The following is a 23,970-nucleotide window of genomic DNA, read 5'->3' as shown; positions in this document are numbered from 1 at the left end:
AGTACAAAATGTTTCGCTTGTGTCGGGTGAAACGACTCAAATATTCACAACAAAGTTCTTGAGTATTCACCCTCTCCCTTCAATTCGGATTAGGCGATTCAAGGTAGAAGTTTGCTTCGCCTTCTTCCACTTGTATATTTGAATATATTTCTTCAATCTTTGTCCATTACTTTAAATATCCCTAATGTTTCTCTCTAAATATCCACGGCTCTAAATGGATACACTCTCTTTACTTTAAAAGACCCTAACCATCTTGATTTCAATTTTCCAAGGAAAAGTTTAAGCCTCGAATTAAATAATAGTACCCCGTCTTCCTCGTGAAATTCTCTTCTCATGATATGCTTATCATTCCAAGTGGTTCTTTCCTTGCATGCTTTGGTATGCTCATACACATCTGGTCGGATTTCTTCCAACTCGCTCAATTGAAGTTTTCTTTTTTCTCCAACTATCTTTAGATCGAAGTTTAGTTTTTGATAGCCGAATAAGCTCTATGCTCCAATTCTACTGTGAGGTGTCAGGGCTTCCCATAAACTAGCCGAAATGGAGGGAGTTTTATAGATTGTCTGATATGCCTATAGTGCGTCATTCAATGTAAGGACCAATCTTTTCGAGATGTTAAAACTTTCTCCAGAATACTTTTTATCTCTCTATTTGATATTTCTACTTGCCCGCTTGTTTAGGGATGGTACGGGGTGACCATCTTATGTCTCACTCCATATTTCTTCAACAACTTCTTGAATTGCTTTTCAATAAAATGAGATCCTTCATCACTAATCACTACTCGTGGAATTCCAAATCTAGGGAAGATAAATTTTTTGAATAAATTAGTAACTGTCTTGGTATCACATGATAGAGATGCAACAACCTCAACCCATTTGGAAACATAATTAATGACTACCAAAATGTATTTGTTCACCCTAGATGTGGGAAAAGGTCCCATAAAATCCACACCCCAAACATCAAAAAGTTCTACTTCCAAAATAGCATTTTGTTGCATCTCATGTCTCTTGGTGATATTCCCTGTCTTCTGTCAGTGATCACATGCCATCATAAAATTTCTAGCATCCTTAAATATGTGAGGCCAATAGAATTGGACTTGTAAAACTTTTGCTACAGTTTTCATAGCTCTTTGATGTCCACTGTAAGCTGAAGAATGATAATGGTGAAGAATATCATGAATCTCCTCATTTGAGACACATATTCTATAGATGCCATCTGTACATCTTTTATGTAAGAATGGTTCATCGTAAATAAAATATTTTGCATCTGCTAAAATTTCCTATTTTGTTCATAAGAGGACCCTACGGTGAAGTCCCACATGCTAAAAAGTTGGCTAAGTCTGTATTCCATGGAATACCTGAACTTCTAATAGCCAAAAGTTGCTCATTTGGAAAAGAATCATTAATCGGTATTTTGTCATCTTTCCCTTCCTTGTAATCCTAATTTAACCAAGAGAGATGGTCTGCTACTTTTCTGACCCCTTTTTATCCTTGATTTCTAAGTCAAATTCTTGAAGCAGGAAATCCATTGTATAAGTTGGGGCTTTGTATCCTTTTTGTTTAACATATTTCAAATTATTGCATGGTCAGTGTAAACTATCACCTTGGATCCCACTAAATATGATCTGAATTTGTCAAATGTAAATACTATGGCTAACAATTCCTTCTTAGTAGTGGTATAGTTTACTTGTGCAGCATCAAGTGTCTTACTTGCATAGTGTATGACATTCAACTTAGTGTCTTCCTTTTGTCCTAACATTGCTCCGATTGCAAAATCACTGGCATCACATATAATTTTAAAAGCTTGTATCACTGGAGCTGTAACCAAAGCTTTCTTTATTTTATGAAAGCCCTCCAAACATTCTAGGTCAAAATTAAAAGCAGCATGTTTCATAAGTAAATTGGTCAATGACTTAGAAATCTTAGAGAAGTTCTTTATAAATTGCCGATAAAACCAAGCGTGCCTAAGGAAGCTCCTTACTCCTTTCACATTAATCGGGGGAGGTAACTTCTCTATAACTTTGACTTTTGCTTTGTCAACATCAATACCTCTCTCAGAAATCATGTATCCCAAAAGTATTCATTCTCTGACCATAAAATGACATTTCTCCCGATTCAAGACCAAGTTAATATCTTTACATTTTTATAATACTTTAGAAAGATTTGTTAAACATGAATCGAAACTAGTACCATACACAGAAAAATTATTCATAAAAACCTCCATTATATCCTCAATAAAGTTCGAGAAAATAGCCATCATACATTGTTAGAAAGTAGCTGGAGCATTGTAGAGGCCAAAGGACATCCTTCTATAAGCAAATGCCCCATATGGGCAAGTGCAAGTGAATATTGTCTTCTCTTGGTCACTTGGGTGAATTGGGATTTGATAGAATCCCGAATATCCATCCAAATAACAATAATGTGAATGTTTGGCCAATCATTATAACATTTGGTCATTAAAGGGTAGAAGGAAATGATCTTTTCTGGTTTCTTGTTCAATTTTCTATAATCAATGCATATTCACCACCTTGTAATTATTCTAGTTGGGATCAACTCGTCTTTTTTATTTTTAGCCATTGTTACACCACCTTTTTTTTGGACCAAGTGAACCAAGCTTACCCATTTACTATCTGCAATTGGATAGATCACTCCGGCATCCAACAACTTCAATATCTCTTTCCGGATCATTTCTTTCATATTTGGATTCAACCATCTCTGATGTTCTACTGAAGATTTATAATCATTTTCAAGCAAAATTCTGTGCATGTAATAATATGGGTTTACCTCTTTTATGTCTTTAATGATATATCCCGGAACCTCCCTTTGTAGTCTGAGCTCCTCCAATAACCTTTGAGTTTTTGTCTCATTCAAATCAGCATTTATAATAACGGGATAAATGGATCCCGACCCCAGAAATTCATATCTAAGGGTTGAAGGTAGTTACTTCAGCTCAACATAAGGGATTTTCTCCCTTGTTTCTCCATCGTTTCTTGATTCAGATCTCTTAAGATTCTCTTTCTCCATGAATAGGTCTGGATTTCTATCCATTCACTATAATAAGTCAAGGTCTCCTTGTTCCCCATATAATTCCTTATTGATCTTTTCTTGAACAACTATATGTAATACCTCCACTTTATAATAAGTATCCACTTCAGAAGGTAGCCGGATAGCCTTAGATAAATCAAACTCAATTATCTCTCCGCCTATCATTAATGAGAGTTGATGGTTTTAACATCAATAACTGTCTCAATTGTAGCTAGGAAAGGCCTCCCTAATAAGAGAGGAATCTGCATGTCTTCTTCCATGTCTAATATCATAAATCTGGCAGTACAATGTGTCCTCTAATCTTTAATAGAACATCCTCTACTAATCCCAAAGGATGCTGAATTGAGTGATCCACCACCTGCAAGGACACATTTGTAGGTTTCAATTCATTCAGTCCAATTCTCCTAACCAATGCATGTGGCATGAGGCTCACACTAGATCCCAAATCACAAATGGGAGCCCTCAATATTGATATCACCAATAGTGCACGATATTGAAAACTTCTCAGGATCTTATAGTTTAAGAGGTAGGTCATCCTGTATTAGAGCACTACATTCTTTAGATAATGCCACAGTACTTTTCTCCTCAAACTCACCTTTCAAAGACAAAGCATCTTTTAAGAATTTTGCATAACTTGGCAATTGTGACATTTTTGCATGTGAGATTACCCCAGTATGAAATTCTCTCCCATGTTCCGGACCCTTGCTCTTCTTGTGATTTGACTTGCCTAACATATTCACCAGTATAGGGTGATGTTGATTTGAGCAGTCTAATTGATGTTCCACCCCATTATCGCTCCGATTTATATCCTTAACATTTCTATTTATTTGCTTCAAACCGTTTTTTGGGATCACCTTGTGCATGACTACACATCATGTGACAGTCTCAATATCTTTTTCGCGTATGTGGGAAGGGCTCTCTCTTATCTCATCCCTCCATAAGCTTAGATTTAATGTCACTTCCTCAATAAGTGAATAGTCTTCCTTCAAATTCTTCTTCATCGAAGAACCTCCCGACGTCAAATCTAATGAAATCCTAGTGGCTTTAGAAATCCCCATATAAAATAGATGAATTATGAACCACCTATAAGACCGTGATGAGGGGCACTCTACCAGTAACCCTTTTAGTTTTTCCCATGCTACAAACAATGATTCTCCTTCTGTTAGTTGAAAATTCATGATTTGACCTCTCAATTTTGTTGTCTTAGTCAATGGGAAATACTTATCCATCTGTTCCCAAGTCATGATTCTTCTTGGTGGGAATGAGTATAATTAATCGCTAGCCTTGCTTATTAAATAAAAACTGAATCCCATTAATCTGATTGCATCTTTAGAAACCCCATCCCTCTTTATTGTGTTACAATATGTTAAAAAACGATTCAAATGCCGGTATGGATCCTCTAATGGCATTCCTCAAATTACTATTGCTAAATGATAAGAATTACCCGGGATTCAGTTCAAAATCTCTAGCTTCAATCGAGGGCCTCACAATGCAAGATCTCAAAGCCTAAGACACGGGCGTAGAAAAATCTCTTAGAAGTGATCATCCTCATAGCTTCCACTTAATCATCAATATATTACAACTTTGAAAAAGGAGAAAAGCAGATGTAAACAAATAAAATAGGAAACTTTGTAAAGAAACAGTCTAATCCAGCCAATCTAGATTTCAGCTAATATCAATCAAAAGCAGTCCTGGTAATAATGCCAAAAACTTGATGGTGATAAATCCAAAAGTGCACGGAAGTGTCGTCAAGTAATAAAAGATCGAATCCATATGGACTGGTGATCGAGTACTAACCTATTACCCAAATTCGACAGTCTAGACTAATCGTGGATGTAAACTGTCGAGAACAAGAAATAGTAAAGAAGAGCGAGGGAAAGGAATAGAATGTCGAGTCAAGAGGGCAGTAGAACGCAGGAGTAGAACGCAGTAGGAAATAGTAAAAGGCAGTAGGAAACAATAAAAGGTAGGAGAAAACAATCAGTGAATGCAATTCTAGGATGTCGGTTTCATCACATTGTTAGTAAACACTTGATCTTTATTTGAAGATCTATTTCTCAATAGTAATTAATGTAGGTAGACTAACTTATGATATCTGATGTAAACTCTTGGAACTACACCGACATATCAATTCCAATTATCGCATACTTTTCAGAACAGTCAAAATTAGAGATCGCTTACTAAGGAGACCCTATCACAAGATCCCACAGCCCCCAATTGTCCCCTCTCCTACTATATGACGATGAATTAAGATTGATCTGTTAAGCTCTATATCAGCCTAGAGTTCCTCACGACATATTGATCTACTCTTGTAGTTGACTCCGTGTCTCAGTTGTCTACGGGTCAGAGGATTAGGTTCTTCTCTCGGTCCATTCTCGAATCCTCGTGGGATGCGAATCTCGTACCTCTTGGCATCAAGATCATGTTTACATAGTAGATTCGGACCATTAATCAACAATTTATTGAAATAGAAAGATCAAATATACATAGATCAAATGAAATAGTATTTACATTATAAAGGGCTAATCTCTAATCCTAGAATCAAGAGTTTATCCTATAGAGACAGGGTTACAACCACAAAACATGTTTAGATCGATTACAATACGAATCAAATTCAGAAATTCAGAGGAAAAGGAGAAAAGCTTAGGCTCGATATGAAGAATCCTCCTCCTAGCGTCTCTCGATCTCCCTTCCTCATGCAAAGGGCGTTGGATTTGGTCTAGAACATCTCCAGGAGCTTCCTTGGGGTCCTTGGATAACACCCGGTTGAGATCCCCAATCAAAGAGGTGGGATCAATTTAAATAGGCCAAGGTGCGATCGCTCGACATGGGCCGACACGGGCGCCTGTGTTGGGCACAACAATTTCAGAGCAAGGGCGACCACGAATCATGCCTGTGGACAAGGGTGCCCATGGCGAGGCACCTAAACGAAACACGACCTGTGTCTCTAGGCACAGGCATCCATGGCAGGGCATTGCAACAAAACACGACCCGTGCCTCTCGGCACGAGCACCCGTGGTAGGGTGAGAAGCCTCCAATCTTGATTTTCAACTTTCGGTTTCTCTCCTTTTCACGTCCTACCAAAAAAATAATCGAGAGCAGTATTTCGAAATAGGAAAATATCGAAACAAAGCATAAAGATATAATTTCGTGAGATTTATGTATGCAAAGTAGGTCAAAAAGTGCGTTAAACCGTATCAAATCCCTATATAAAATACGCACATCACGTGATCACGAAATTTATTTTTTCATTACTATTTTTATATAGTTAATTCCAGAAGGGGAGTCTTGGCACAATCATAAAGTTGTTTCCCTGTGATCTACATATCACGTATTTGAGTCTTGAAAACAGTCACTTGTAAAGTAGGTTAAGGCTGCGTACAATAGACTGTTCATCGGAACCTCTTATTAGTGGGAGTTTTGTGCACCGAGCTGACCTTATAGTTAATTCCAATTTCTTTTCCTCTTTTAATTTTTTGTCTGTTTCGCCGTTAATGTTTTTTCCTCTTTCATCTATCTATAAAGGTAAATAGATAGGTTAATTTTTCCTCTTTCATCCATCTATCATGTTTAGTTTAGGTTCTAGGTTTCCTAAGCTTGTAAACTTGTTATGGCCGAATATCATCAAGCATCACATTTGGTTAAAAATCAACATACAAGCATATGAACTCTAAACCAATATCATATCATATATCATGAGGAACATCATAAGCATGTTTAGTTTTTAGTTTAGGTTTTAGGTTTCCTAAGCTTATAAACTTACTATGGCCGAAACTTGTAAATCATGTAACTAGGTTTCATGTGGCATAAAAGCATGGAAACCCTAAACAAATTTCATAGTATTTATTACCAAGAACATCATGAGCATAGTTAGGTTGGGTTCTTAGTTTCCTAGGCCTTTAAACTAGTTGTGGCCGAAAGTTCTAATCAACCTACAAGCATGAGCACGCCATGTTAACTTCATAACTTGTCTTAAGGAAAATCATGGCATGCTTAGTTTAGGTTTAAAGTTCTCCTAGGCCCTTAATGTTCATGAGCATGAAATAAAGTTAAATCAACATACAAGCATGAGCATATCATATTAACTTCCTATCTTATCTTAAGAAGAATCATGGCATGCTTAGATTAGGTTTAAGGTTCTCCTAGGCCCTTAATCTTATCATGGCCGAAAGTTGAAAGGGAGACATCCTAATTCCAAGCAACATACAAGTAGGAGAAATGTTAATAACTCTTTTATCCTAAGGTACATATCATAAAAACAAAGGGAGTGTAATTCGTTGAAAGCCTAGTTCCGAGAGTCTAGGATCATGAATCTAAGTTCTAACCAAACATTCCATCATAGAAACATTAGATTAATCCCCTACCATAAGATACATATTACAAGAAACATATTGAGCATATCTAGTTGGGTCTTAAAATTGCCTAGGTCTTCTTTTTCTTTTTGTCTTGGCCGAAAGTCCATGAAGAAATCCTAGGTTTTTTAAGCAACCTAACCTCATAGAAAAACACATGAGCTATTGTGAGGAGGAAGAAGAACTTCTCTTCTTAGTTTTCCCTTTTTGTTTTCTTCTTCTTGTAAGAGGTAAACCTTGAGACTCCTTCTTGGAGATAAGGTTTTCTTAGAGAGGAAACCTTAACTTGACTTTTGAGAATGAGGGAGAAAGCTCTAAGTTTCGGTGGAGAAGGAAAAGGGAGGAGGAAGGAGGAAGAAGAATTAGAAATACTCTCTCTTTTCTCCTCTAAATTCTATTTATTCATCATGGGAATGAATTATGTCTTCATTTATCCTTCCCTTAACTCCTCTATCTCTTCCCTCTTTGATTCTCACGAAAAGTTAGAAGGGAAAGAAGGAAAGAAGGCAATTTGCCTTTTTCTTGCTCCCTCTCTTAACCAAGAGGAAGAGAAGGTAAGCAACTTGGTTTTCTCTTGCTCTTTTTACTTAGTTCTTTCTTCTCACCTTTAACTACAATTTCTATTCCTTTCTATCCATCTATTATTCATTATTCTAGTGGTTATCATACACCAATTTAACTCTATTATTTGTGGGAGGTTCAAGGTTCAAACCTTCCCTCTCTTTCTTTTTATCTCTATTATTTCTTTTGCTTCCTCTTACCTTTATGCTCTAATGAAAAATAATACCCATATCTTATAATTTCGTGGGTGTTACATAGATCGATTACAATACGATTCAAATTCAGAAATTCAGAGGAAAAGGAGAAAAGCTTAGGCTCGATATGAAGAATCCTCCTCCTAGCGTCTCTCGATCTCCCTTCCTCATGCAAAGGGCGTTGGATTTGGTCTAGAACATCTCCAGGAGCTTCCTTGGGGTCCTTGGACGACACCCGGTCGAGATCCCCAATCAAAGAGGTGGGATCGACTTAAATAGGCCAAGGTGCGATCGCCCGACATGGGCCGACACGGGCGCCTGTGTTGGGCACAACAATTTCAGAGCAAGGGCGACTACGAATCGTGCCTGTGGACAAGGGTGCCCATGGCAAGGCACCTAAACGAAACACAACCTGTGTCTCTAGGCACAGGCATCCATGGCAGGGCATTGCAACAAAACACGACCCATGCCTCTCAGCACGAGCACCCGTGGTAGGGTGAGAAGCCTCCAATCTTGATTTTCAACTTCCGTTTTCGCTTCTTTTCACGTCCTACCAAAAAAATAATCGAGAGCAGTATTTCGAAATAGGAAAATATCAAAACAAAGCATAAAGATATAATTTCGTGAGATTTATGTATGCAAAGTAGGTCAAAAAGTGCGTTAAACCGTATCAAATCCCTATATAAAATACGCACATCACGTGGTCACGAAATTTGTTTATATAGTTAATTCCAGAAGGGGAGTCTTGGCACAATCGTAAAGTTGTTTTCGTGTGATTTACATATCACGTATTTGAGTCTTGAAAACAATCGCTTGTAAAGCAGGTTAAGGCTGCGTACAATAGACTATTCATTGGAACCTCACATTAGCGAGAGTTTTGTGCACCGAGCTGGCCTTATGGTTAATTCCAATTTCTTTTCCTCTTTTAATTTTTTTTCTGTTTCGTCATTAATGTTTTTTCCTCTTTCATCTATCTATAAAGGTAAATAGATAGGTTAATTTTTTTCCTCTTTCATTCATCCATGAGATAAATAGAGAAAAAATTCTAATTATTATTTTTCCCTCATTCATCTATCCAAGAGATAAACTGATTGTTAGGAACAATAAAAAAATTAAATATAATATAATATAATATAATTTCTAACCTTATAAAATATACTACTATGAATTAAATATTATATATAAAAATTTGATTTTATTTTAAATTGATTAAAATAAATTCAAATTAAACCTATGTATCTTGCCATGTCTACTTAGTGGACTTCAATTAATCCTAAATAAACATCAAACATTTTCGCTAGATAATATCAAAACTTAAACTTAATATTTAACATCTCAAATATAACTTAATAATAAGTATCTATAACAATTAAATATTAATAAAAATATTTTTTATTAATATATTATATTTTTAAAAAGTACCAAAACCGTATCAACACGACATAATATAGTATCGAAACAATATCATTCTAGTTATAAATTGAAACTTCGACATGACTTAAAATTTTAAACCTTGAGTATTATATATTTCAAGTTATAGTCTATTGACCAGTTCAATAGTACTTGACCTTTGTGCAGGCTTGTGAGCAAGATTCAAAATCTCAAACTGTGTTATAGTTTTAAGTCTTTTGGTATTATGTTGATGTTCTGATATACGGTGTCAATGACAAATGGGAAGTGGAAGGAGGAAGGGGATGAAAAAGAAAAAGAAAAAATAGGACAACTATCTACTTAGGTTCAAGATTTGTTTTTCAATTAGAATAATATGATTTTGATATTATCTTTTATAGAGACAAATTTAAAAAATCTCAATTTGTTTTTTTTTCAATTTCTTCCTTTTTCCGCTTCCTCTTGTTTTATGTTTTACTTATCCACACCATTGATTTCTTTCCCTCCTACATGTGTCCATGAGGGTAAACAAAGAAGATAAGGGAGGAAAAAAAATACCTTGTTGTAGTTGACGATGGAGTGGACGTAGTGGAGGAAACATATTGCTAGGAGAGATACGAAAATAAATTATAATTCCTAACCTTAGAAAATTCTAATTAAATACGATTGAATCAAATTATTATATATATTAATTTGATTTAATTTTAAACTAACAAAAATAAATTCAATTTAAACCTACTTGATTGTAATCGCCATATCTACTTGGTTCAATCCACGTAACCCTAAAATTGACTTGTATTCAACTCTAATTTTTAAAATATTAGTTTGATTTAACTTGATTAATTATTTTTTTTTTAAAAAAATGAGATGTAATTTTTTTGAATAACCAGCCGACCCCACCTAGTGGGAAAAGTCTTGGTTGTTGTTGTTGTAAAATTTTTGAATAAATAAAATTTGGTGTAATTTTTTTTTTTTTTGTGTTCAAATTTTTGTGAAATCAATAGAGATCGAGAGAAATAATGTTAGCATGCTATATGAAAATTAAAGTCCGATGAGATTGTGTGGAGCTTCTCCCCTATGTTCTCTTAGCATTAGTTCAAATGCCAATAAATAACTAGATTCAACACAATAATTTATTTAAGGAAAAATTTGTTTGATTAAGTTAAAAATAAATTATTTATCTTTATTATTTATGATTTATTAAAAAATATTATTTAAAATACATTATACTACTTTTGATATTAGTAATTTCCCAGTTAGTAAATATATTAAGTATTTGTATAAATTTTAATTCAAACTAGTGTTATATCATTTGGAAAAGAGGGAAAGAAATATATTTATTTCTTTAATCCAGATTGTTCAATGTTTAAAAACTTACAAACACTCTTTCATAAATGATCATAATTATATATAATATAATATATTCAATATATTAATAAATCAAAGTCATTTTCCCCTTACACTTTTACTCCCCAATAGAAAATTTAGGCAATACTTGTATATATTCTCAAAATATAAAAATTTCATTAATCCATAAATAATTTAATGTTTTCAAATAAATATAACATGCCTAAAATCAAAATATATTTGAAGATATCAAAATTGAAAATCATTAAGTTTTTGGAGTTCATGCCTCTACAATCAAATTAAAATTAAAGATCAATCTTCATCACTGTTATAAGTGCAACTTCTTTTGAACTTAATGCCTTTGTATAATAATAATAAAAATATAGATTTTAGATTAATACATCGTCCAATAGATTTTTCAAGTTAATATCAAAACTTGAAATCAATAGTAAGCATCTATAGCAATCAATTATTAATAAAAATATTTTTAATTAATATATTTATAAATTTTGCCCAGTGTACCTATTTGATTTATCTCGCTCAGCATATTGTTCGTTTACACAGAGAAAATGTGCATTAACTATATTGCTTATGTTATAAACAGGGTCAAAGTAATGCTGACATGAACAAAGAATCTAGTGAGAAGGAAACTATAGAAATAAGAGAAGTGGGAGCCTTGGGTTTTATTGTAGTAGCATCAGCATTTCTGGTGTTACTCTTCTTCTTCATGTCCACAGGGTTTGTGATGCTGCTAACTGTAATGTTTGCCATTGCTGGTTCACAGGTATATATGGGATATTAATGCAGCCGTATCGCTGTGTTGTGATTTGGTGTGCAATATTGCCAATTATAGCTAGATAACTTGCTAGCTTTCCAATTATTTAATTTACATATTTCAACCCTGATATCTGTTTTGAAGTTTGTGTGTATCAGGGACTGCATGCCTGTCTTGTTTCACTAATCTCAAGGTACTTTAAGGATCACATCTCACAGTTGGTTGCACACAATTATCTTTAGCATGCTTTGTTTTGTAAGCTTAAAATCTTGTATTGTATTATTGTGCAGAATTTTCAAAGGGTGCAAGCAGATGAAAGTAAATATTCCCCTTTTGGGGGATGTTACAATTCTTGCTATTGTGCTCCTGCCATTGTGCATAGCCTTCTCTATTCTTTGGGCAGTAAATCGACATTCACCACAGGCATGGGTTGGCCAAGATATTCTTGTAAGATAACTACTACTATTTTACTAGTATTGACTTCCACAAAAAGTAGGGAGATGACATGTGGTTAGTAAGAAATTAACTCATTTTATGTAGCAAATTGATTTCTCACCTGCTATATGGATTTCCGAAAGGACAAAATAAATCAATATAAAACCAAATAATCCTGTTTTTAATCAAGTGCTTCTGCTCTAAAATTTTTGCCTATCTTACTTGTTAAATACTAGGGTAATACACTTGCAAGTACTATTTTTTCCTTATCAATAGCAAAGAGATGAGGGATTCAAGAGCATAGATGATGGGGCAAAAATTAAAAGGGTATTCACTTTTAAAGAATCATTAAAGGAGCCATCCTTTTTGAATTATCATCAAAAGAGTGTCCAAGATGTCCCACCTAATTGTCTACAAAATCTGTCTTTCTCAATCAGCTGCAACTTCACTTGGCCCTCTAAAATATTAAACAGGTTGTTTAATTGGTCTAATGTGCACAGTTAAGCTACCTCATGTAGTTTTGGTTAAAACTGTTAGATTTTTAAATTTAAAACATATATAAACAATCAAAATAAAAATAAAAATAAAAACAAAAGTGATAGATTATTATGAATTTTAAAAATTGTAATCTGAATTATAAATTAAAGAATTATTAAAAATGCAGGTGTTTTTTTAACTTAGAGTAATTTAGGACTATATAACAGATTTGTTCAAAACTACTATAAGAACCTAAATTGATCTAATTTCACAACAAGCACTCTATGTTTCTTTAACCCTAAAAAGTCATTATATGTCTTCCTTTTCTAATTTTGGACATTTTAAGTCTATGTAACATATATAGTCAAATTCTATATGAACCTAGATTTGATTAGTTCATAACACAAAACTCTTGTGCCTTCTTATATGCCTTCTTTTTCAAATTTAGACTAGTTTAGGACTTTGTAGAATTATTGGCCCAAAAAAATATTACATGAATCTAAATGGTTTAAATTCACAAACAAGCACTTTTATATGTTCCCTAAACCTTATGAAATTGTTGTGTTTTTTTTCCCTAATTTTGAACATTTTTTATCCATGTAATAGTTTTGACCATACCTACTATATAGACCTAAATTTATCTAATTCATAAACAAGCACACTCTTATGTGCTCCCTGTAATATATGAAATTGTTATATGTATTTTTTTTCTTCCAATTTTGAACATTTTAGATTTATGTAATAGTTTGTTCAAAACTACTAAATGTATTAAACCCAATTTAAATTTATAAATAAGTACTCCTATGCATTTACTTAGATGTTAGAGTCATTATGCCTTTTCCAATTTTTAACATTTTAGATCCATGTAACAATTTTGACGAAATTGCTACATGGTCTTGAAGGAAGTTAAAAAATAAGGTAAAGGTGCTTGTGAGTGAAGGTCAGAATCTATTTATTTTGAATTTCTTTAAGGTTAGGTAAAGGTGCTTGTGAATGACGACAACTTTAAAAATAGATACATGAAAATAGAAGAGAACCAAAAATAGGAATACTCAGAGAAGAACAATAATGAAGATCAAAGTAGAAAAAAGAAGCTATTGATGGTAAGGAGATGAAGAGACATTTGTAGGGAGACGAAAAAGTACACGTATACCAAAGTTAAAGACTGTAGTAATATTATCACATTCCTTGATGGATTAGGTGGGACATAAGCTAGAAGAGGACCAATCTAATTTTATTTACTTAAGTGGTGAAAGTACACCAGTCTAAACGGGTTTAGAAGAATATGCTTGGTAAAAAGCATAAAGTGGGATGCTCTTATTGGGACAAGATTGAGTAGATGATGGATGTGCTAAAGGGGGTGAACATTGTATGTACTTGTAAACACAAATTTCTAACTACTCATTCTATAGATCTATTAAGGTTACACAAGTTAGCATAGTAGTATAAAAACAATATAAGCATATACCATTCAACACACATGACTTATACTTGGTTCACCAATACCCCCGAACTCCTCCTCGATCTTTGATCCGTCAGTGGATTACTCTCACTATCTTTTTCCTTCTTACTTAATTATTAAGAGGTGGAGAAACGTCTTAGAAGATCAAGATTACATACAAGTGAAAGGAAAGGAATACGTTTTTTCCAACTCTATTTCACTAGCATTGAAGCCTCCCCGAAGCCCTTCTTTTATAACCTTCAAAACCACTTGTTGTAATTTATCTATGACTAGTCTGCACCTCAACCATTGTCGAGATCCAATAGCCCTTTTCTACTTTCTTTCCTTGGCATCAACTGATTAGAACTTTACCATTAGTTGATTGATGTGCCACTAGTTGACTTATCGTCTAAACTAAATATTTTGTTCATTGCCTTAGTCTCAGTTGATTGCTTCACCATTCAACTAGATTTCACATCAGTCGATTGGTCAAACTCCAAACCTTGAATCTTTGGCGTTTTGATTTCCCTATTCCATTAGTTGACAAACCAATTCTAAGGCCGAGTTTGCCTACCCCATGCGTACAAGTCACTCATCTCTTACAACTCACCATGTAATTTTTACCACTCATAACTTTTTACGACTTGACTTTGCCCCTTGGCTATCTTGTGTCAAATTACTTTCTCTCGGATGCACATGAGCCTTTATCTCCTCCATATTATTCTTCATGTCTTCACCCACGCAGTTTGCCTCCATCATCTATCGTCCTCACTCCTCATTGCTTCTCATTCTGTTATCCCTTGGTCGCTTCGTGCAACCCTTTTTGATCTCTTCGGACCTCGAACCATTGAGCCTCTAATTTGGCCAAGTAGTCGTTCCAAAGCTACTCCAACTCCACCTTAATGCTTCTCGTTTGTGGCCCCTTGCATGCTCCATACTATCCTTTACCAATCTCTATGCACCTCAAAGTCATTGAGCATGCCACCTTTGCTATCCCAAGTCATCATCCACATCATCAATCAACCTCGTCAAGCACAAGCTCTCAAATTTCTATATCTGTTCTTGTAAATCTCTGCATATTTAAACACACACATGTAAAAAATATAAGACATTTAATTTAAACTCTTTTCCCAAACATAAAAAATCCTAGGTCGCAACTAACCATTTGGGGCACAATTGCACCAACAACTCTAGGGTGTCCTTTTAAAAATAATGCAAAAATCGATACCCCTTTAATGATAATCTTAAAAAGATGCGCACTTTTAATGTTTGCCCTAGATGATTTTGTTGGAGTAGCAAAGTATGATTTATTAATTATAGCATGCTCAAATCTTTATATTCAATTGTAGATCAACAATGACAATGTTTTAAGTATTATGCACTTTTGCAATTAAAGATGACAAAATAGATTGGTGTCAATGTGTTGTTGCACATGATTCAACTTTGTTAGGAACTATACTAAGCCAAGTATAGCTTGTGCCATTTCTGGTCGTGTCAAATGGCTAATGTCAAAACCACTCAAGCCCACATGCCCTATTTTATTGATTTAATATATTTTAAAATTTTTTAAAAATATAAAATAATAAAAAAATTAATTAGGCTTGATACTTGCAACAAGTTTGGTACAACATTTTAAAAAAAAATTATCAAGGGTTCAATTTTTTCATCATAGTTGAATATTGCATGTGTGCCCTTATCTTGTAGGTAGTTCCATAGTTATTTAAGGTGTGAGGTGCCCAAAAGCACATATATGCTATGGGGCTTGAGGCACACGATGCAAGATGAGGTGCACGCCTTATCGAAGTAAGGCACTCTATGTATAAATTTTTACAATTCAAGCATATATAGAGAATTTTTGCCAAAATATTTCACTAAAAAACTATAGTCCATAAAACATTAAACAATAATGTAAATATTAAATTCACTAGTAAATAAATGCATTATATGCATAATTTAAATTAAAAAAACTTCAAATATCTAAATCATCAAAGTCTTTATCATCCTCCTCAATCATATCATTATCATCGTAACTAGATATTTTATATTTGTATAGCTGAATTTTTATTAGTTTCCTCAAGGCCAATTTCTTCCTCCTTTTTACCAATAAGTTGACTTGTAGATCTTCTCTTAGTTCCTTTTGATGTAGTTGCTTTTTTTTGAAGAAGATGAAAATCACGATCTAAAACTGTTGGCTTCTAAGCTCGTGCAACCTCACTCTAAGTCAAATTGTCATCATCAAATACTAAATCATTTTCTTTATTTGTGTTATCATAGGATCGATAGTGTCACGCATATCATATTGATGCCTCAAAATCATATTATACTTAATAAAAACTAAAGCATTTAGTCTTTTTTGCTTCAACCTATTTCTTCTTTTGGAATGAAGCTTCATAGAAAACAAAAAAAAACATTCTAATTTTATTTTGTATAAAAAAATTATTTAATATTTGCTTAAATATTTATACTTACATATTCAAAATCACTCAAGTTTCATTCAAATGTCACATGCATACTATGTAATTAATTAAAATGGTAATTAAAGGCTGCATGCATGTTATGTAATTAATTAAAATGATAATTAAAGGTATGGGACACTTTAAAAAGTTTTTCTGGGCCATATTTGCATATGTATGTCACACTTTAGTGAGGAGAGAAAAATCGCGCCTCACAAGGCGTGTGCTTAAGGCAACCAGATGCAAGAGGCTCACTTGGTTGCACCTTTGAGTTGATATTAAGTTGATGCACATCTCTAAACTTTATTCACTCAAGTGACTTCATGTAGTTACTTGCACTAACACAATAGCCCTCAGCTTACTTAAGACATTGGAATTGTTAGTACATCATCAACTATAGATGTTAAGACAGAAGAGACTCCATTTTTTTTCCACTTAGTCTGGCACATCTATCCTCATAACTTTCAATTAACTTCCAATGTCTCACCTCAAGTGTGTCTCCACAGCCATTGGCATCAGATAAAACTCGTAATGGCCATGTAACAATTTCTTCAATATCTATTGAACATTATTCATTGATATAAACAAAGCATAGTTTGTAAAGTACTCCCTAATAAACACTGTCAAGATTACACAATCATAATATAACAAAAGTAAACTTTATTTGCAAAGGACAACCATATAGTTTTTTCACATGCTGTGAAACTTAAACAAAATGTAACAACAAGGTCTAACAAAATATAAATATAGAGTTCTACAACATAACAATGTTAAAGGAGCTACAAGTGAAATCCCAAAACATCTCAAAAATCACATAAAGTATGTCACTAGAGAAATCCTAGAAAATCTAACTCCAACCTACCAAGGAATTAGATACTCTCTCCTTGAAGCCTTGGAGTGGTAACTATTAATGTTCCAGGTTATCTATTAAGTCAAAGGTCTTATATGCCATCTAATATCTTCAATACATCCATAACAAGTGTCTCAACATCCAAAGTAATTTGTTTAATGTTGTGTTATGTATTATGTTCACTAGATCCTAACATAAGGTACCTTAAGGATCTATTTAATGTGTTATCTTCATTCGGTGTCAAAACTAGTTGCAATATAAAACTAAAGCTTAGTATACAACCAAATAAACAAACTATCATATAATGATCTATTTACAGCATATGAATATCACAATGAGGATATACTAAAATATATTTAGCATAAAATAATCTAAGGCATGTCAATTAATACGGTGTATTTACAAGGAATCTGTTATAACCAAACAAATCAATATTAACAAGGAAGACTAAAAAAGAGTGACAAGGTAACATCAAAATTTTCCAATAAAGAATCGGCACTCCAAACTCCTAGGTCCATGACACACTATCACCAACTCAATTCCACTTACAACTTCACATCTGAGAAAAACCACCAACATTGACAAATACCTCAACCTCACATATAACATTGAACTACCATCTTAACTCTCCACTCAAACACATCATTTGATATCACTCGAATCCTTTCATTTCAGGCTTATGGTCTTCTTATTTTAAAAAAAAAAATCAATCATGAATTCTTGAAATATGCAATTCATGAATGTTCTTTGAATACTTAGATGATGATTCGAAGTTTTGGACTAAGCCTAAACTAAAAAAAATAGTGATATCTGCTGCATTAGAATAATTATTTTTCTTCCATGTGCTTCAGGATGGTCCAATTCTTATTTTTTCTGCTTTGTCTTATTTCAATTGAAAACCTTCTTTGTAATTCATTCAGGGAATATGCTTAATGATAACAGTGTTGCGTGTTCTCCAGTTACCAAATATCAAGGTAAGTAGGTAACTCAAAAGACAAAAACATATTTCACGTAACACATTTCTCAATATAAGGTTTTGCTCTTGTATTCAGGTGGCATCAATTCTTCTTTGTTGTGCATTTTGTTATGACATATTCTGGGTTTTCATCTCACCTCTCATATTTCATGAAAGTGTTATGATTGCCGTAAGTTATTATCTTGTCTCTCTTAACTTAATTTCTGCATAATATTTTAGTATGTTAAGCATTGATCTTATTGTCGTCATCATATAAAATAGGTTCATTTAAATTTATATCAAGGATGCATTATTTAAATTCATTTGTTATAAACCATGGAGTTTGTTTATTTTGTATCCACTAATAGCAAAAGGCTTGATTGACCTCTAAAGTTTGAAATATAGAATATCTTAATCTTAATTCCTTATTAAACAAAGTTGAGGATTGTTCCCATTTTTAGTCGAGAATTTAGTAATTTACCTTGGAGGAAATTGTTTTTTTTGAAATATGATCTTTACATTGGCTGTGATATGAACATAGTGATTAAAACTAGTCAACTTATTGGGTTTTATTTGAACAAAATGTACTAAAAATTTTATGATCAAGTATTAATGTCCTATGTATACAAGATAATTATCAAATTGTCAATGACACACTATCGATTAAAACTTTGTGTCGTTTGTGAAACATCTTGTTCCGCCCATGGACTGGCATTGACATAATGCCGACACTCAGAGGCATCACACAGACTCGAAGAAGTACTTGGATGCGTTGCGCAATCTCGGCAATCATCGCGTGAGCCAGGTGACTCATCCAGACTCGTCGCATGAGCCTTGCGATGCATTCAGACGCGTCGTGCGTGCTCGGCGATGCTTCTAACTGTGTTGCATGGGCTTGGTGACGCATCTAGACACGTCGCACGAGCCTGGCAAAGAGTCTAGACGTGTCGCATGAGTCAGTGTGTTCGCGGTCGTCGCATAATAGGGAACAAGAGTAGGTTTTATTAATCAACTCCCAACTATGATTGGAATAATTTAAATAGGCTTAATTAAAGCCTAATAAACTTATCCTATTAATTTAATATATATATATATATATTATTAAATATTTTATTTTTTATATCTTTTTTAAAATTTAAATTAATTTTTTTAGTTAATATATTTTATATTTAAAAATAACTGACATTATGTCGGTACGACATGATATGGTACCGAAATCATATTATTTCGGTTCAGGACCAAAACCTCGATATGGCTCGAGATTTTAAACCATGAACACACCCAAGTTCTATTTTTGCCCAAACCACACACCCTCACCATATCTTGTAAATGCTAAAAGATACATGTTCCCTCACCTTCTCTTTTTCCATATCCAGGAGATCACTGTCAATTTGTTTTGAGGAAAAACACCTTGATAGACTAAATGAACTGCAAACAACAGACATATGTGCATGAAATTATAAATTTTCCAATATAGTTTTCAAATTCTTTAACCTTGAGGGGTAATCCTTTTGCCAATATTTTGTGCAATTTTTTTTTTTCAAACATAGAGAATTTTTGTGATCCTAACTTCAAGCTTCTTGTTTATGAAATGCATGTCAATTACACATATTTAGTTCAATCATGTTTGAAAATTTTGATGCAACCCCTGATTGTTCCCTTATTATCTCAACACAATTGAATGTTGCTTCCTTCTCACTTTCAAGTCATCCAAGATGATCCTACTCAGTGTTCATAAATGCCAAGTTCCCTTGCTCTGAACTCAACCTCTAGCTTTGCAGCTTCTATGATGACCATGAATGCATTTTCCATGTAAGTTTGACAAGTCAACCATAAGGTGTTGGCCTACTGTGAATGTGCCATCATGTGTTCCACATCACTTATGTTGATTGCTTCTTGATATCTCCACAAAAGGTTGACTCTAATGGCATTACCCACTTTGGCGCCTACTCACCAGCTCAACAAATCCTCTCCTTGGCATTGTTTCCCTTTTCATGTGATCCTCATCATGGTGTAATCTGAAAATTTCATCACTGCTAGATGCAACAAATTTCACATCAAAATTATTGAATCTACTGAATTATTTAATTTAGTAACTTTGCAAAAGTTCTCATCAATTCCGAATGATGGCAAATTTCTTTACTACCTGCTTGAAGCCTTCCTACCTTGGATCTTTCCAGCCTTTTGTCTCTCCATGATAATTACCATAGAGAAGTTGAATGGTAAAGACTATGCTTTATAGTCTAAGTGATTCAAGTTTGGTTCATGGGCCAACATAAATTGGAACATCTCACAGCCCAAGATTCTGAGATAAAATGAGTCCTATATAGCTTATGCTGCAATTTCTCCTACTATGAGACAAAAATGCACTTGTAGCTTTATACAGGTGACAAGTCTCGAACTTATGATGTGATTATTTATGTCTTCCAATTACAATAGTCAGACACTAAGATGACCACTTACATTGGCTTACCCCAAGCTTTTGTAATTGATTTTCAAGATATCTTCCAGATCACTTCAGATGTTAGGGATATATAAGTTCTTACCATCATATTCCTTTTCACTATTCATCCTGAGTTAGAGCTAGTGAAAACTTAGATTTTGGGAATCTTTTACATTTCAACTCAGTCAAACGTGCTTATGTGGCTATTATTGGCTTCTATCATAGTTCACTATCCTTTGATCCCATAGTGGACTGATTTTCTTTAGCAATAAGTTTCCATATAATGGTTCTTGCAACACTAGTGGAAATTGTCAGTAAGGTCATGATGGACGATCACGTGGATAAAGTATGCCTTGGTGCTCTTGCTATGGGAAACTTAGGCATGTCAAGGATGTTTGCTACCCTATCGTATCCACCTAGTGATCCTGTACACAAATTATATAGCCAAGGTAAAAAAACCTTCTTAATAGAGTACATTAGCCCTTACCTCTCTTGGGTCTAATTCTAGTATAATAGTTGTTGTCAAAGAGTAGTCATGCTTCATTCAACTCCAAAATGCAGTTTAGAATCTCATTCTGAAATAAGGTTTCAGTTCCTGGTCAGAACCAGACTTGCTAGCTGGGTCAAGTGCTAGTGCCAGTGGTTGTGCTCCTCAGTGGAGAACTAGGTAGCAAATGAAGTGGAGTTGCATACCTTGTGGAAGCATTGGGCCTTTAGAAATCTTGTCATCATTGCGTTGCATTACCTCATAGAAGTGTATTACTAAATCACTTTTATTACAAACCCCCACGTGTAAGCCTCAAGCAAAGCCCTCAATGTCATTGTAGACATATTTTGTTGTCTTGAAGAGTTTTGTATGCCAATCAACAAGTAGAACACAATGATTTTCCCATGTCGACTAGCACATAATGAAACTATAAACTATGTCAAGATGACCATCAACACTGCATCCAAGTACCTCTTGGCGTATAAAGGTATGACTACTAGCTTTTTATCTCATACATTTGGATTAAAGAAAGGGTAGTCTGATGCACGAAGCTCCCGCCAATGCTGGGTCTCAAGGAAGAGTCGATTGAACTCAACCTTACCTTGTTTTGCAAGAGACTGTTTCTAAGACTCGAACCTGTGACCTCTAGTTCAGAGATTTTATCATTGCAAGCCTCTTCTTCTTTAATTAGAAATTTATGATTTTATTTTAGCTTTATTTTATTTTCTTTCTTTGCTCTTATAGGCTTATAACTTCTATATAAGAATTTAGATTTACTTAAGTTTAGGATAGTTTTGGGTTGCCTCAATTTTATGTATTTTACACACTGAAATTTCTATTCTTTATTATTGAGTCATAAAAATTCATTAAATGGAATTGTTCCTTAATATGCCATATCACTTTGGTTTTGATTTAGGATTCAGGATTCATAGATGGGGAGGTTATTAGAGTAGGGGATGAATCTCATAGATTTCGCCAATTAGATATGCCATCATTGTTTTTTGTTCTTTAAGTAGCCCCATCCAGGGTTTAGGGTTTCATTCCGTGCCAGGCGGAACGGGCGAAACTTACCGTTCCGCCCGAGCACCGAAACCGGCATCAGAAGAGCAATGATTTCGGCGTGCATCAAGGAATCGTGTGCGCTCGTAGTCGCGAGACAGAAGGAATCATGCGTGCTCGCGCGACAGAAGGAGGAAGAAGAAAGAATGGATCTTTGGGATAGTTTACGGATCACTTACTTAGAACATCTGCCTCGGTGAGGCCACTGGTGAAAGACCAGTAGGCGGCGACGGAGGCGACGGGACGGCGGCGGCGAGGGGACAGCGAGTCCCGTGCGAAGGGAGGCGGCGAATCGCGCATTGTGATAAGAAAAAGTAGGGTTTTTAAAAACTTATAATTAGAATTTAAAATCGTTATATTATATATATATATAATTTCAAATTAATTTTTATATATATTATATAAATTGTTAATTAATTAAATAAACGGTTAATTAATTAATATAATTATAATATATAATTTTATTTTATTTTGTTTTTTTTATTAAAATTATAAAAAAATTAAAGTGAAAAAATAGATAATTTATAAATATATAGTTATATAATTTAAAATAATTTTAAAATCAAACTTTAAATTATTTTTATAAATTAAAAATAGATTAAAATGTTATAAAAGTATTTAAAATAATTTTAAAAATTGATAAATAATTTTAAAAGTCTATAAATAATTATAAAATTTTAATTGTTAAAAAAATAAATAATATATAATATTTTTAAATAAATTTGATTTTAGAATACAACCCAAGTTAACAATTCTCTATATAAAATATTTAATATAGATTATTTACAATATTTATAAACTATAATTATATAAATATATATTATATAAATTAATAATTAAATAAATTAAAATTTTATATAATTTGTATATATAAATTAGAATATTTCTATTAATTTATATAATTATTATAGATAATATATATATTTTTATCTTAAAATAAAAGATTTAAAACCATAAATATTAAAGAAAATACTTTAAATTACGTATGCTTTATTTCGGAAGTTTTGATAAATATATGCTATCAAGTTACGTAAAGTTAATAAAACAACTTTTATATATATATATATATATATATATATATATATATATATATATATATATATATATATATATATATATCGTATCGAAACCGTATCGGCACGGCATGATATGATACCGAAACTGTATCGTTCCGGTTTAGGACCGAAACCTCGGCATGGGTCGAGATTTTAAACCTTGACCCCATCACAACTTTATACTAGTCTTTAAGTTTAAAATATTTAGTTTCTTGTCTGTCTATACTTCAATCTCTTGGGCGTGAATCATGTAAATTAATGAAATGTTATAGGTATTTATTCCTTAGTAGCGTGTATAAGTTTGCATCTAGTGTTCTAAATTTCGAGTTAGACACAATGTTGTCAAAACCGTTTCGTGCATCGTTTCTTTTTTCTTACTGAAACGGTATATTTCGGCACCGGCTTGTTTCGGTGCACCATTTCGGAGTGCACCGTTATAACTAAAATATCCATAATTATGATTCATACACACAAAATACACATAGTTTTCATACATTCCATTGATAATAATATTTAACAACACTACTTATATTGTTCATACATTTCACACAATAATATTTATATTGTTCATGCATGCACATAGTAGTAATATTATCTAAGCATTTATAAAAGCTACTAATTGTTAAAAGTTCAATATGTAGACAAATAAGCTA

General features: G+C 33.4%; 1 protein-coding gene across 1 annotated transcript in view; it reads left to right on the top strand.

The window, feature by feature from the left end:
- LOC122038513 (signal peptide peptidase-like 2) overlaps positions 1-22,215 on the top strand; it is a 40,068-nt gene extending 17,853 nt beyond the window's left edge. Inside the window, exons 3-8 of the mRNA XM_042598305.1 lie at positions 11,492-11,671; positions 11,821-11,855; positions 11,953-12,109; positions 18,239-18,292; positions 18,371-18,463; positions 22,120-22,215. Coding sequence (XP_042454239.1) covers positions 11,492-11,671; positions 11,821-11,855; positions 11,953-12,109; positions 18,239-18,292; positions 18,371-18,463; positions 22,120-22,215 — 615 coding nt within the window. The remainder of the gene's footprint in view (positions 1-11,491; positions 11,672-11,820; positions 11,856-11,952; positions 12,110-18,238; positions 18,293-18,370; positions 18,464-22,119) is intronic.
- Positions 22,216-23,970: the final 1,755 nt, after the last annotated feature.

This window comes from Zingiber officinale, chromosome 1B (genome assembly GCF_018446385.1).
Source record: "Zingiber officinale cultivar Zhangliang chromosome 1B, Zo_v1.1, whole genome shotgun sequence".
In the NCBI taxonomy this organism is placed as follows: Eukaryota; Viridiplantae; Streptophyta; class Magnoliopsida; order Zingiberales; family Zingiberaceae; genus Zingiber; species Zingiber officinale.
Note: the sequence above shows the minus strand (reverse complement) of the source record. Positions and strands in the feature narration are given on the sequence as shown.